Source organism: Brachycentrus maculatus, unplaced genomic scaffold (assembly GCF_059751285.1).
Source record: "Brachycentrus maculatus isolate JH-2025_06_01 unplaced genomic scaffold, ASM5975128v1 h1tg000267l, whole genome shotgun sequence".
NCBI lineage: Eukaryota > Metazoa > Arthropoda > Insecta > Trichoptera > Brachycentridae > Brachycentrus > Brachycentrus maculatus.
This window is the reverse complement of record NW_028281018.1, coordinates 210,893-227,622: the sequence shown is the minus strand read 5'-3', so window position 1 is coordinate 227,622 and position 16,730 is coordinate 210,893. Positions and strand designations below refer to the sequence as shown.

The following is a 16,730-nucleotide window of genomic DNA, read 5'->3' as shown; positions in this document are numbered from 1 at the left end:
GCTGAATGAATTATGTGATTGCGAGTATGGCCTTAAGCAGAATTGAATAAACTATCCTCATTTTCATGGTAAAACATTTTTGATGCACTATTTTTTAACCCAATACGATAAATGTAGATCTATACATATATTGTATTTCTTCCTTCCTAATTGTTGCCAGCCTATGCCACTAACTACGCGGGAAGATTACATACGTATGTGTACAATAATTAATGCTAATTTCTGACAGCCTGACAGTATTTAAAAGAAAAGGCATGACGCTTGATTCCCGTTAACAGTTGTTGGCCACCACTTCTCACTCTGTCTTAAAATCCTAAACAATTCTATTAAAACATCAAAAGTATGTTTGAACAAAAATACACACGAGGACATGTGATGCGCGAAGTGTGGGCCGATATTATTATTGCTGTAAATCTTCTAAATCATTTATTTTTCCTTTAATCCATTTTAACGTCTCAACACAAATGAAGAAAAATACGGAAGTTTAGATATTTATACCTGTCATACGCTGGTTAATTGACCACTTTACACGTGTGTAAAATTTCACCATTCTTACTTTTTTTTTACAAAAATGTTAATAATATTAGTATATAACCACTCACCGAGATTTTTCTCTGTGAGTGGTTATATACTAATATTATAAACATTTTTGTAAAAAAAAATAAGTAAAAATGACTAACCACAAAGTAAATGCTTTAAATATGAATAATATTGAGAATATTTCACCATTCTACCCATGATTGACAACCAATCATAAATCTCATGACGCTTTTATGTTTGAGTGCACGGGAACTATTCATGGTTGGTTTGAGAAACCTTTTTTTTGCAGCAGAGACCCTTTTATGTAGATGTATGCAAGATCCTAACCGGATTATTTTACATACTGGGGGACTCTTGAAAACAGGATTTTTAATTTTTATACGGCTTATAATTTCACTAGATTATATTATTCACAATATCTTCTACATCATGTTGAGATGTCTAAATGTAAAAATAACTCCTGAGTGGAGAAATCCAGATTTGTAAACGAGGATTTGGACACATCCAAAAATATTGTTATTATAACTAGTTATAAATCTTCTAAAAAATCCTTTGATCGAACAGCAAAACGTTTTTATCGCATGAGATCCGACAAACATAGTACGTGAAATACTCGCAGCAATACTGAAAATTTGTTTAGATAGCGAATTTACTCTTACACAATATGAACACGATATTGGCACAAACTCCATTCTGTTACATATTAATTAGACTGTGATTGTACTCTCCTAGTATTTACAAATTATGTCGACTTTATATTAACAGCGTGCGTATATTAATCACTGACACATGGCGGTAAAAAATATTCATTTTTGTCTGTAAATGTTTCAGAATTTGGTTTTCATTATTTTGTTGACTCTTTGGAAGTGGGGACGATTCACGTTCTTTTCAGGACCTCAATTGACTGAAAATAGGGAAATTTTCCGGGTTTCAGATTTCCTAATTTTACTTATCTTCTTTTTTTATTTAATGAAGTAACAGTATATTTTTTAAATAATTTAATACATTTGCTAGACATTTCTACTTTTGACAATCTTAAAATTAGTTACGCTGTTCTCTCCAATAAAGAGACTAAGCTTTTGTGCTTTGAGAGAGACTAATACTCATTGTTTATTGTTTATGCTTGTGAGTGATCAAATTAATTTCTATTGATTTTTTATTTTATTTTGTCTCTTTTTTCAATAAACATATATATATATGTATAAGGCATTTAATTTATTTTTTCGTATTTTGATATCTTTAATTTTTTATATCTGTAGGAAGGTTATTGAAGTATTTCGTTCCCAAATATTAAAATTTCTGATGGAATTATTTGATATTGCATTTTGATAAAGTCATTTTGGTATCTCGAAGATAAACGTTTCTTTAGATTCAAGTTTTTTCACACTTTAATAATTAAAGCATTGCTGTTGTTTTTTATTATTTCTTCTTCTATTTTATGCCTTTTTACCCTATAAGACTGTTCTAGCCTGTGTTTAGTTATTTTTTAATAGCGCTTTCTTTATTTGTTTTTAAAATATAGTATTCCTGTTATTGAAGGTAGTTTTAGAATACTTATCGATGATAGTTGAATCAAACATACTAGTACAACTATGTACCTGAAGCAATATCCTTCACCCGTAAGTATTTTTAAAAAATACACTTACATATATATATATATATATATATATATATATATATATATATATATATATATATATATATATATATATATATATATATATATATATATAGATATATTTATATATATATATATATATATATATATATATATATATATATATATATATATATATGTATATATATATATATATATATATACATATATATATATATATATATATATATATATATATATATATATATATATATATATATATATATATATACATATATATATATACATATATATATGTATATATATATACATATATATATATATACATATATATATATATATATATATATATATATATATATATATATATATATATATATATATATATATATATATATATATATATATATATATATATATATATATATATATATATATATATATATATATATATATATATATATATATATATATATATATATATATATATATATATATATATATATATATATATATATATATATATATATATATATATATATATATATATATATATATATAAATATGGTATTTAAATTTTAAAATTTTGGTTCACTATAAATACTGTCGAACCTATTGTTTTATTTTTAGGAAATATAACCTATAAAAAATATGAATTACTTGTTATTTTTCTTTCAACCATTAAATTGATTTTTTAACTGCGATACGTTGCAAGCAAATTAATCCAATATCACAATTTCTACGGAAACGATTTAGTATAATGTACGAGCGCTTTACAAACACATATATTTACTATTAAACACTTATACAATTATTATTTATATACGATTTGCTAAGACATACAAATTAATAAACGTCGATTCGCTGATAGTTTCCAGAGATTTTAAAGATAAAAATATGTTCTTCATTTATTTACTGAGTAACGAAATTTTGCACCCGAACATAATTATTTCAGCGACAAAATAACTTAAGAAAACACAAATTTTGTTTTTAACCACTTTTATTTTTAGTACTTTTATTCTAACCGGTTTCGATAAATAACGTATGTGTACTGGTATACACCCATCCCTAAAGAAGACAGGGTATTTGTCGAAACCGTTTGGAATAAAAATACCAAAATTAAAAGTGGTTAAAAACAAAGTTTGTGTTTTATTAATTTTATAAAATGTACCACAAAGTGTAAGCTAAACACATTAAAACAAAAACAAAAAAAATTGTAACTTATTAGTGCATAAAAAGGTTAATCAATTTGATACAAATAATAGCATTCATTCAAATTCGACGAGTTCTACATATTCATTTCAGCCATTTGTATTCCATTTTTTACTGAAAATCACGCAAAACTGTTTCTATGTAATTCAGCCTTGAATTAATCATTATCGATTGTTTAAACTTTAATATCAAGTTCCTGCCAATTAATATCCATATACACTTACATACGTAGAAGAAGGAAAAATTTTATAAATCAGAAGATTTTTTTTTATAAAATATTATTTTTAAAGTATTTGTTGTGAATTGTGTAACGTGTGTAAGTAGGTATATTATTCTTTATTTTATCTGAACCCCAACCGCAGCTTTGATTATAACAATATCAGACATATACATGTAAGCAAACCTTCAAATATAAGCATATTTAATCTATGAAACACATATTTATTGTAGGTATATTTTTTCATATGTCATTATCTCATTTTTTGAGGTTTCTTTATAAAAAAACACAAATAATACCGTATTTTAAATATTCTTTTTTAAAAAAATAACCATTTCACGTAGGTACCTATAATTATTCCGTGAAGCTATCGACAAAATATTCGAGAGTTGTTCGTGCACTTCGGTTAATTATTTTCAGCTGCGACCAACTTCCACATAATAATTAGCGTAACGGAAATGACATCACTGTCAAGTTGATTAATAAATTTCACAGTGCAATATTAACGAGAAACTGGCAAAAATATTGTCAATTTTCCTCAACGATGCGATGCGTTATTTAACTAATCTCGCACTAATGATTTATTGCTTATATGTACCTTTATTATAATATTCATTATTTAAGTTCAATGTAACATTTTCTTCAAGTCACGCAAAAAAATATGTATTATAATTAAAATGTAACTTTGTTTTAAAATCTCTATAAATATTTTATTATAACTTAATTATAATGTCTACCGGTTTCGAAGCTAGCGGTTAGCTTCGAAACCGGTAGACATTATAATTAAGTTATAATTAAATATTTATAGTGATTTTAAAACAAAGTTACATTTTAATTATAAAATTGAAAATAACAAAGTTAGTGCTTCAAATATCAATTTTTTTTTTTTAAATTATTGTTATCGAAATTCTGAATAATATCCCAAACGACCAGTTTCATTAAATACACACTTTTTTCAACAAACATAATTTGCAAATGAAAGTATGAATGGATGTGAATCATTGCGTTTTTTATTTTTTTTAAATAAAAGCACTAACTCCGGATTTTCCATTTTAATTACAGATGTATTTTATTTAATATTACACACATTTCTATCATGTTCAGCATTTTATCAGCACCGATTATATTTGAATTTGAAAACTATATATACTTATAGGTCTATGAAGGAGTACTCTTAAATAAATTTATTTAAAAAAAACATACTTTAATGACGTATTCCGCGAGTTCTGACCGTTCAACGGAAAGTCAATTCAAAATCTTAAAATCGAGGACGAAGAATGTCTTTAATATCACTCGTCACGTTAAGCGAAATTTCAAATGAACTATTTTAATATATATTTTACATCAGTCGATTCAAGATAACGTAATTTAAGTATGGCCAGACCTCGATTTTAATGGAGTTTACATTATTTGTTAAAATCGCACACATGAAATTAATATTTTTTAATATTTTTTGTTGTTGTTTAGAAGTAGAATGTTCATTCATTAATTTTTATTTATTTACATTATTAAGATTTCAAACTAAGTATATCCAACACATAAAATACATAAAAAAAATTGTAAGTTCTATAAGTAATGACAGTACAATAACGCATTAGTATTTCGTTATGTTAAAGCGAATTCACGAATATGCCCAACAGCGTACCTAAAACAGGGCATTATGCTGTGATATTAGCCATGAGCAGCTGCCTAAATTTAAAAGTAGGCAGGTTTATTCAAATATTCAAATAAAATAAATAAATAAAACTGTTTAGACAATCGATCGAATATGTTAATTGATATCTCGAAAATAGAAAAGATATCTACTTACACATATTATTTTGTAAAAGTGTGTTCACGTGTTTACATTTCAATCACGTTTATAATTTTTTATAAGGTCTAAGTTTGTTCAAATTCGTTTGAAATGTTTACAAAAATCAATATCACGTATGTTCTAAAAAACAATATTGGAGATAATATGACTGACATATGGACACTCCTTTCAACAACGTCATACATCAAAAAACTTGATTTTTGAGGAAATCGTTTTTAAAGTTTAAAAATATAATACAATGTATTAAAAATAAATATCAAGCCACTTATTGAACTTTTTACTGTGCAACAGATCTTTTTAGGTAAAACCTGAATCTTTTTTCTCCATTTGAAAAATATTTAGTATATTTAAAAAAAATAATAAAACAATACCTTTTCTTCAAAATGCAAAAACAACACTTTCTGTCCTGTAGCGGGTAAATATTTAGTTAAAAATATGCCGCTTTTGCTGGGATATAGTACATTTTCTGGGCATTCCGAAAACATGCACAACTGAAAATTGACGATTTTTGAAATATGACGTTGTTGAAAGGAGTGAGCGATATTATGTCAGTCATATAAACTATTAATAATAATTTTCTTCACAAAATTTTCGGTGTGTCTAATCCTTGTTCACAAATCTAGGATTCTCCACATAGTATCTAGGAGTTATTTTTTACATTTTGACATCACATCACAGACAAAGAAGAATATGGAAGTCTGGGTATTAAAGGATATCTTCTATTAAATATTAAAGGGTCTGGGTTTCTCACCTTTGGAATTATTTTTTTTTTACATTATGATATTTCAATAGAGATGAAGAAGAATATGGAAGTTTAAGTATTTACAGGGTTATAGGTTTCTCTGCTGAAATATACATTTAGCATACATTTAAATAAAATAGTCTCTGCTAAATAAAAGCTTTCTCAAATCAACCATAGGTACTACCGCGAACTTAAACATGAAGCGACGTGAGACTAATATGATATATGTATGAGTTCCAAAAATCAAAAAAAAAAAAAAATTATACGAGTAGATTTTACAAAAATATATAGATACCTACTCGTACATTTCTATATAACTTCGTTCCGATGCATTCTTCGGGATCTTTAACAGTATGTATAAGCGGTAGGTACGTAAGCGAACTTTAATAAGCCAGCACTTGTGTAGATTCCCAACCCTGGCACACTTTCCCTGATTAACATGGGACCGTGACAGATAAGCATTGAATCCAGCCTACCTCAGACAACAACCGTCGGCTTATTATTATCGATTGGTACTATTACCACGCTTTACATGTCATTGTTCACCTTCCTATCAAATCTAAACAACTGCCAATAGGCGTTGTTTGTATTTACACAATCTTGAATTTATGCATATCGCTTATTGTGGTTGTCCATTACAAATGGGCAAACATCCACTACGTTATTTTAAACAACTCATCATTTGATGATGTTCATTTTGACAATTTTTATATTATTCCGCCTCCGTAGCGTAATGGTCAGCACGTTCGGCTACCGTCTCTAATTATAAGACTGGTACCCGGGCTGATCACATTTCCTTCATGTGTTAACGATTAAGATACCCTGCGTTTAAATGATGCAGTGCCCTATGCTCCATTAGGGTGCGGATAAGGGTTTGAAGAAGATGAAGAAGAATATTATTTAATAGATTTATATTATCCACTGACACTTCGTGATGGAATTGCATTTTTAATTTATTATTAGATTAAAACCAATATTTTTAGCTTTTCCACTTTTTTTATTTGACCAGCGACCGGGTTTCGTCGTTACCGACATCATCAGACTGGTCTGATGATGTCGGTAATGTCGGACCAGTCTGATGATGTCGGTAACGACGAAACCCGGTCGCTGGTCAAATAAAAAAAAGTGGAAGAGCTAAAAATATTGGTTTTAATCTAATAATAAATTAGAATATTATTTGTTATATCGGACACTGATTATTACCTCTACAGATGAGATATCAAAGGTGTCTCAATTTGATATAAAATATATCGTTATGTATCTTTCTTCCCTTTTTACGAAAATCTTATCTTATCTTATATTTCTTATCTTTTTACGAAAGAGGATGGAAGTTTGAGCATTCCAGGGTTTACGACATGGCATTTGGCTGGCTTAAGCGATCTCTTTGTACACTTGTGTAACATTCACCATTCTGCCCATTGAACATCCATATTGCATTAATCCTTGAAACCTGTATATATGCAATGGTCTTAGATCCTTCCGCATACCCATAAGGATTTTGATAAATTTGTGAAGTATAGACCAAATACACGACTTGTAAAGATTCGAAAAACATTAAAAGAAAAAGAAAACGAATATTACCATATTCAGTTTGAAAGAAAATGTATTTTAGAATAAATATTATATCTATTAATATGCACAGAACATCTGGCAATTATTCTTAAAACTGCATGTTTTACAGTTATATAATTTGAGTAATTCAAATTATTAACTATTGTCGTTTTAATTGTAATCATAAAGTATACTCTTCATGTTTTCAATGTGTGTCTTGCGGTTGCTTTTAACCCTTTAGATGCTGTGTGCCACTTCATCGGCACTACACTTGTTTCTTGAGTGCTCGTGCTATACTGATATCAATTTAAGTCGTCATTGTGTGGGGAACACTTCTTTATCGCCTATATATTTTTAATTGAAAAAAAACGGCCGCAATTTCTTTCGTTGTTTAATGCAAGCGTAATGTGACACGGTGTTTACACAAAGACAATGCTTTATTTTTTCGTGAATTCTTGACACTTTTTCTAGATATTTGAAAAATCAGTTGCCGCTCCTAAAAGGTTAATATCAATAATAAGTACGATGTTTCCTTGCTCCATTTGAAGTTAAGGAGATCGTAACGTAATCTTTTTATGTTTTACCACAAACTCTTTACAAACGCGTGATGTTTAAACATAGTATAACACAACATTTGATTTTATTAATGTAAACACGACTAGTTTCAAAAACTACAGATGCTCTTGTCAACAAGTGAAAATACAAACTACCTTGTAGTACGTTAATAAAATTTTAATGGCAGTAATTGCTATTTTTTACATATTTTAATATAGTTTTAATTTTAATATAGTCAAACTATCGTTCGAAACTACGCGTAGTTCGAACGATAGTTTGACTATATTAAAATTAAAACTATATTAAAATATGTAAAAAATAGCAATTACTGCCATTAAAATTTTATTAACGTACTACAAGGTAGTTTGTATTTTCACTTGTTGACAAGAGCATCTGTAGTTTTTGAAACTACTACGTTGCGATTATGTTGAAGTAACAAATTACTTTAAAATATTTAGTTGTGAACAAAACTAAATAATAATGTATTTTCACTGCCTTATTTTATCCATGACGAGTCAACGTAGTCCCCTCACTTATTTAGGTCAAATTTTCTTTTGAAATTTTGGTCCCCCATCGTTTTAAAGAATAACTCGTTTGTATAGCCACCTTGAATGCTTCACTCATTGCGAAATCATTAAATTCTGTTTTATGTACAAAAGCTCCAAACCCAACAGTAGGAAGCTTATTCAATCTTCAATTTTGCAGAGATACCTTTTTTATCTTCTCTTCCGTTGAAACCATCGGTTGAAACCTGAATCAGTTTCTCATTTAAATTTTTTTTAAATTATTTTACATTTTATATAATATATGCTCCGTAGTATAATTGAGCAAACACTCGTGTGAAAATGGTGTACCTGGTGGATTCCTACCAATCGTCAAACAAATTCAAGAATGAATTATTTTCAATTGGTCTGAAAACTTAATCACTCTTTTTGTCTTACCTACAGACGAGCTTCTAAAATAGCCTAGGTTGATTTTATGTTGCTATATTTTATATATGGTAACAATATTTTATATTTTATTGACACCTCAATATAAATGGAAAAGAAAGGGGAACTCTGGGTATTTACAGGGATTTTGATTTGTCATAGGCTAGTTAAGTGATCACTTTATACACTTACAACATTCACGATTCTACCCTTGATTAACAAAAACAGTACTTAAATTTTTGGATCTTGAAAAATTTATTATTGTGGTTGTCAACAATGGGGAGAACGGTGAATATTGCATGTGTAAAAAGTAATCACTTACCAGCCTATGACAGGTCATAAACCCTATAAATACCCAGAATTCCATATTCTTCTTCATCTATGTTAAGATGTCAAAAGTGTAAAAATAACTCATAAGTGGAGAAGCTCAGATTTGCGAACAAGTATTTGGTCACACTCAAAATGTTGTAAATATTAATTTTTTTACTATTATTTTTAGGAAAACCAACAGCTACAAATGCAAAACAGTAAACAAAATAACTAACACAAAGCCTATTACGGGTTTTCACAAATAGATACATGATATTATTATATAAAAACATTAGTTAACATAAAAACGGAAAAAAACGAATACATATTACCATATTCAGATTGAAGAAATATGTACTTTAGAATTAATATAATTTAGAATAAGCATACCTAAATTCTAATATATTTTTGTCTCCCGTTTGCAGCCAAGATATGCCTGTTCTACACGATCTTCTACGGCGTGCTAGCGGCCCTGGTGGCCATCTGCATGTGGGTGTTCTTCCAAACGTTGGATCCTCGCACGCCCACGTGGCAGCTGGACCGCAGTCTCATCGGGACCAACCCCGGGCTCGGCTTCCGTCCGCTGCCGCCAGAGGACCAGGTCGAGAGCACCCTCATCTGGTACAAGGGATCCAGCCAGGAGAACTACAAGTTCTGGACCGACGCCCTCACGAAGTTCATTGCTGGTTAGTTTTATCGTCACTTATATCCCATAGACAAAAGCATGCCGATCTTTTTTGATTTTCAACGACTATAAGTAGAAATTTATTGATTGTCGACTTTTTTTTGCTTTTATTCGTTCAAGAAGCGACAGTTGATTACAAAAAATATTTGAATTGGTATTGGATGGTGTTGGTGGAATTTATCAAAAGAAATTAATTTACGAATAAGGCGATATGAATAAAAAATCCAAGACAAGTGTCATTCGGGGGATGGGTTTGATACTTGTGTTTTTAGTTTTGTTAAAAGTTAATCGTTAAACTCATTTACTTATGCACACTACTTCCCTAGAACCCTAACCTCACCCGTGTGGTGCATAGGGCATCGCGTAAGATTGACGCGGTGTTAACTTGATCGTAAATTATATGAAGATTAGGTGATTAGATTTGCTCTCGAGATTGTAGAATATAAGAGTGTTGTGTATATTTGTGAGGATATAGAGGACGCAAAAGAAAGGGCTCAGGGTGAAAACAGTCTGTGCTTTTTTGGAAAGGAAACGGAGGAGGAATAATATGCGGGAAAAATATAAATGAAGCAATGGCTAGGGTACTGGGTTTGCATACGCTGTATTATTTTATTTTTAACTACTGTTTTCGACACATGGAGTTTTTATCCGACCATATTAGATAAAATACAATTTTTCTATCCGAATTTTACCGATACCTACTGGTACCTTAAATTGCTAAAATTGACGAAACAATCACAGATTGAGGATGTGACGAGACAATAATACATTTTTCACCATGTTTAATGATAAAAATTAATTGTTGATTACGTTTATAGAACAGACGCAATATTGTCTTATTTTTTTAAACCGCACCCCAATGGTGCATAGGGCACTGCATCATATAAACGCAGTGTTATCTTGATCGTTAACACCTAAAGCCCGATGCCCTCAAACAAAACGCGCCCAGCGGTGGTGGGTCTGATCTGACCCAGTACAGAAATCGCCTTTTAGGCGTTTTTCGTCGGGTTTTTATATTTTATATATTATTCAAAATAGCCTACATAGCAATAGGATAATGTGTCATAAGTTTTGTATGAGAATTTTCAAGTTTTTGATAGTTTTGAAATTAAATTATCCAAGCGCATCATCTTACATCCAAACGCGATCGCGCGCTTCGGCTCACTACCACAGACTAACTAATTTATATGCTCACTACTACCGCGGAGCATGTCACACGCGCATGTAGCATGGTTGGCAATGAAGCAGTGGTTGTAAACATTTTCATTTTTACTGAATTCAAATAATTTGTATTTTTAATTTTATAACTATATTTTAAGTCAACATCATAACAGATAGAATTATTAACAAAATGCAACTAAGTAATTATCTTCAAATATAAAACGTGGCAATTAGCTCCAAAAACCAGAAAATGATTCTAGGATTTTGAGTTAATATTTCAAGATAAATTTTTGTCCATAATGCAATTAAAATTCATTTTAAATACAGTGAAAATAATTAATTTTTCATTGCAAAATATATACTATATAAAATGGTGTAAATATTCATTTAAAGTTCGCCATTTCTTACATAAACATTTTGCGGGTTTTAGAAAATATGAATACAATTTTGTACGAAACCAAATAAAACTAATTATTATAAAATTTTTATATACAAGTTCGTTAGACATAATAGGTATGATATTTAATTTTATTATTGACCAATAAATTATTACCAAAGAATAAGAGGACAATCGGTACTTTTCTTGTTGAAATCGATGTTTTTATCACTTACTGACATTTCTTATAAAACCACGTTTTCCGTTGCACTTTCAAATTCTGAATCTAAGGTTTTTGAATTCTAAATCACTGTCATCTGCACTATTCTCTCACTTTTCTTTCACTTTTAGAACTGTCCAAAAGTCGTTCAATCTCGTCATGAGATAATTATTTTTTTTCCTGCCATTGTGGTAAAGTGTCGAAAAGATTTAAAAAAATAAAACTAGAAATCGTTCAAATATAAAACAGTTCATTGTGAAGGTCTGTGTTTTGTAATATTAATATTTTTTAAATGTAGATTTACCTTATAGTCTATATATATGATATTTAATCCGTCATACAAGTAAACAAAAAAATCAGTTTAAAAAAATATAAAAAAAAAAACAAAAAACGGAAACAATCGCCAAAGATTGACAATGTATGCTTTTGTTTTTGGGATTTCAAAATCACGGCAGACGGCACACTAACACATTGATAGCGACCAACTGACCTTACTCAATATGATTTTTGATATTTTATTTGTTCTTTTTTTTAAAATAACTCATTTGAATCTGGTCCGATAATTTTCGTTTGTATCTCAATTTGTAGGTAATTTTGTGAAGAACGATTACACTGAAGGAAAACGACGTAAACTAATTACCTATTACGTAATCAATAATTTTCCGCGATGGTGGGTCTGACCAGACCCACCATCGCAGAGGAGGTGTTAACACATAAAACTAAGGTTATCGGCCCTCCGCTTCAAGTACCAGTCCAGGGTAATATTGAATAAATATTAGAGTGAAAAAATCACTTATATTATTTTGTCCACCTCCGTAGTGTAATGGTAAGCACGCTCAGCTACCATTCTGGAGGTCCCGGGTTCGATTCCCAGGGAAGGGGGGTCTTATTTTTAGAATGACAAAAATAATCAATTGAATGACGGTCGTTACAGGTAAATCGTTTTTTTTTAAATATATGCATTTTCTAAAGTACATTTTTCACATTTTCAGTGTACAAGACACCCGGTTTGACTCCCGGCAGAGGTCAGAACATTTACAACTGTGATTATGACAAGCATCCCCCCAAGGGACAGGTGTGTGATGTCGACGTCAAGAACTGGCATCCCTGCACCCAGGAAAACAACTTCAACTATCACAAGTCTGCGCCGTGCATTTTCCTGAAACTTAACAAAATCTACGGCTGGATTCCGGAGTATTTCAATGACACCAATAGTCTCCCCGACATCATGCCTCTGTCTCTGAAAGACCACATCAAGGAAGAGAAGATCAGGAATCCCAAAATGGTAATACTTCATATTTAAAAAAATCATGGATATACAAACTCGTGATTTCCAAAAAGAGAATTAGACGTATTGTACTGGCTTTCATCTTTAAAATGTACATTCAATAAAACAATAGTGTCGGGTTGTGATCCCGTGGTTAGTGTCGCGGACTCTTAAGTCAGAGTTTCTGGGTTTAAACCCACTCTACCACAATTTGATACCTATTTTCAATGAGCCGCTTAGGCTCACAGAAATACTATGGAATTTAAGAATTTTAGTAAATAACAAAAAACACAAATATTTCTCTTTTTAAAAAATATATATCTGGTTTGCTAAACAGTTTATTTAATCAGTCTTTATAATGTCAATTCAAGGGATGATAGATGTATTTGAATATATTTTTTCAAAGTTTTTTAATGAGATTCGTTGAATAAATACACAAAATATATTTTTTTTAATTACATTGCATGTCTACCGAATGATATAATTATACATATAACTGTAACTAACTATAAACCGTAATAAAATTAAAACACGTTTAATGTTGCATTCTTCTTACCCCCTATCTGCACAAGATACGGCATGGAATCAACCTGATCAATTGCGCTACAGGTGATTGAAGAAATGTATTGTTTTTAAAGGATTCGGATGATGTAGAGCTTAATGCATGGGGTAGCACTGCTATTTGATTAGTAAATGAGGGAGGAGCAGTAGGCGCAATACAGATTAACCAAAACCAGCCATTCAAATATTTAATTTATAATTTGATTTGCACTTATTTCGAAGAAGTTAATTAATATTACTTTAGTAATTTTTTACATAAGTGTGCATTATTTATTAGTATTCTTATTTGTACTGTTTATTTTCAGTTGAATACTGTATGGGTGTCCTGCGAGGGAGAAAATCCTGCTGATGTGGAAAATGTTGGTCCCATTCAGTACTACCCGAGGAGAGGTTTTCCCGGATATTTTTATCCATTTGAAAACTCCGAAGGTTACCTTAGTCCGTTAGTCGCTGTTCATCTGGAAAGACCAACGCGTGAGTATTTTAATAATATATCCATTGCTATTCATTTAATATATACATAGAATTCAAAAACCAAATAAAGTCATATAATAATTCTCAAACATAAAAATTTCCTACTATTCAAAGACTAAATTTTAAAGTAAAAAATATTTCTTTTCTAAAAGTTATGAATATTTCAGCTATTTCTTAAAAAAGGATCTCAAATTTATGATTAATAAATATGTTTCATATTAAAAACACGTTATTTAGTTTTTGTTGTTGAAATAACGTTATTTAAGCATGGCCGGGTGGGGCTAATTAAAAACTAAAGGAAAGGCTTTGGTGGGTAATTTTTTCAATGTAAGAATTAACACAAAGTCTTATTTTTATTTAAAGAAATTCAGTTCTCAATATAATGTTTCAATCTTTAATATCATTATTTTACTGTTTGACCAAATAAAAAATAATTAAAATAATTAATAAATCACAAATTGGTTTGCTACTTACACTCTATTCACAGTTATTTTATTTTATCTCTAGTTTTTTAAAATTATTTATTTGGCAGTATAAATAATTTTTTTAAAATAAAAATAAAAACTAGAGGTAAAATAACTGTGAACAGACTTTACTCATTTTCCAGTTTCAGTCAGAAAAAAATTGTTGTCATTTTTATACTTGTTATTTTAGTGTCCTCGAGCTAGTTATTCCATTCAATAATTGTCACATTATTGTAGTAACCTATTCACAATGCTAATACATTTTTCTTTTTACAGCTGGGATCCTTATCAACATTGAATGCAAAGCGTGGGCAAAAAATATTAAACATGATCGCCATGACAGGTTAGGATCTGTTCATCTTGAGCTCCTCATAGACTAGATTCAACGTGATAACGAGCATCTCTTATCTAAATATATTTCCATACACTTGATCAAAGCGTCAAATGTGTTGAACTCATAATATACCAATGTATTATACATAGTTATAACACATCTTATAATAGTATCCGATATGTAATTATTTTGACGTGCTGTTTAACTTATGGTTGATATATTTGTAAGTGATATAGGAAGTATGGTGTACCTTATTAAATGTTTCTAACCGATTTTGTTTTGAAAAATCTTACTTTGTTACTTTTGCATAAATATTTTATTTTCACGATAACCCATTAAATTCACAGAGGTGAGATTTTACATCCTATTTTTTTAACAAATCTGCAAAAATACCAAATAAATATGGTACAAAACCTAACATGTAATATTTGGAAAACGTAGTACATACACATGTATGTTTATACCTAATGTGTGTATTATGGATAAAATTTTACATTGTTTTTGTAAAACGTTATTCTTTGTGTTAAATAATTTTATAATATTGCTTATATGTGAGAAAGATAAAAACTGGATTCATACCCAAAAACTGACAATATTATTATTTTATTAATACATTTATATTATGAATTGTATTTTTGAGTACATATACATTTTTAATGACCTACTATTTGGTAAATATTTTTCTAAAGACATTTATCTATAGCAGCATTCAATTTCTACTTAGATTTAATAAAGATTATTGTTCTTTTTTGCTTTTTCGATACGTAGTTTTAAAATTATTTCATCGTTTCTTATATGATTTAGAATTGCCATCCATTTGCTATAAGCTGTAAAAATATATTCCATTGTTTTTAGTTGCGTAAGGAGTGTGTCGTATGTAGTGTTCGATATCTATGAATGAGTTAGAATAACTGAGCAGGTAAGCTGACCCAACTTGTATTTGTGAATCAATTAATATAGTTTTGTTTGTTTAACTCTTGTAAACTAGTTTTTAAGGTATCGAAATGTCAATAGATGTATTCAATTTTCTTTAAAAACTTTACATAAACCTTTACTCGTATTGTAAAAGTACTTTCGTATTGAATGTATACATTTAATAATGACACGAAACTGCCAAAATTATTAATGAAGATATTTTAGATTAAGGCTTCAAACTTAATATAATTCTCTATTCTTATAAACAGTAACAGGCAAAGTATTTTGGTAAACTAGTCAATGCTATCAAAGTTTGTTGTCTGGATGTAACTGACTGTGTAGACTTTGAAGTGTTTCCATGGATAAACTAAGAATCTTTTCATGATATTTTCTTTTATAATGTAATTCACTTGAATTTTTCCATATTATGGATCATATTATTGGCAACAATATAAAAAATAAGAGCCTAAATGTCTTCTTAACTTTATCACAAATACACTAAAATTACCTTTTTACCTGATGAAATAGATTTTTACATTGGTAATCTGTGCTTGTAATAATAATGTTTATCGTACTCTCTAAACTTTTTACTTCTATTCTCAGAAATGGAATACAACCCCACGTAGATCTTAATTTCGAAGTTAGCATTTCTCCTTGTTATGAGTATTATGTTGTGTCGATTGTATTTTAAATAAATCAATAAAATAATTTATTTTAGAAAAGTATTATGTTTACAGTAGTACAATGATATTGTTGAATATACTAAGATTGTATTGTTTATGCTTGA

At 29.3% G+C, this 16,730-nt stretch overlaps 1 protein-coding gene across 1 annotated transcript in view; it reads left to right on the top strand.

Moving 5' to 3' along the window:
* Positions 1 to 15,441, top strand: part of nrv2 (nervana 2) — a 45,675-nt gene extending 30,234 nt beyond the window's left edge. Inside the window, exons 2-5 of the mRNA XM_088266390.1 lie at positions 9,912 to 10,172; positions 12,921 to 13,213; positions 14,062 to 14,230; positions 14,971 to 15,441. Of these exons, the coding sequence (XP_088122516.1) occupies positions 9,912 to 10,172; positions 12,921 to 13,213; positions 14,062 to 14,230; positions 14,971 to 15,074 (827 nt within the window). The 3' untranslated portion in view covers positions 15,075 to 15,441. The remainder of the gene's footprint in view (positions 1 to 9,911; positions 10,173 to 12,920; positions 13,214 to 14,061; positions 14,231 to 14,970) is intronic.
* Positions 15,442 to 16,730: the final 1,289 nt, after the last annotated feature.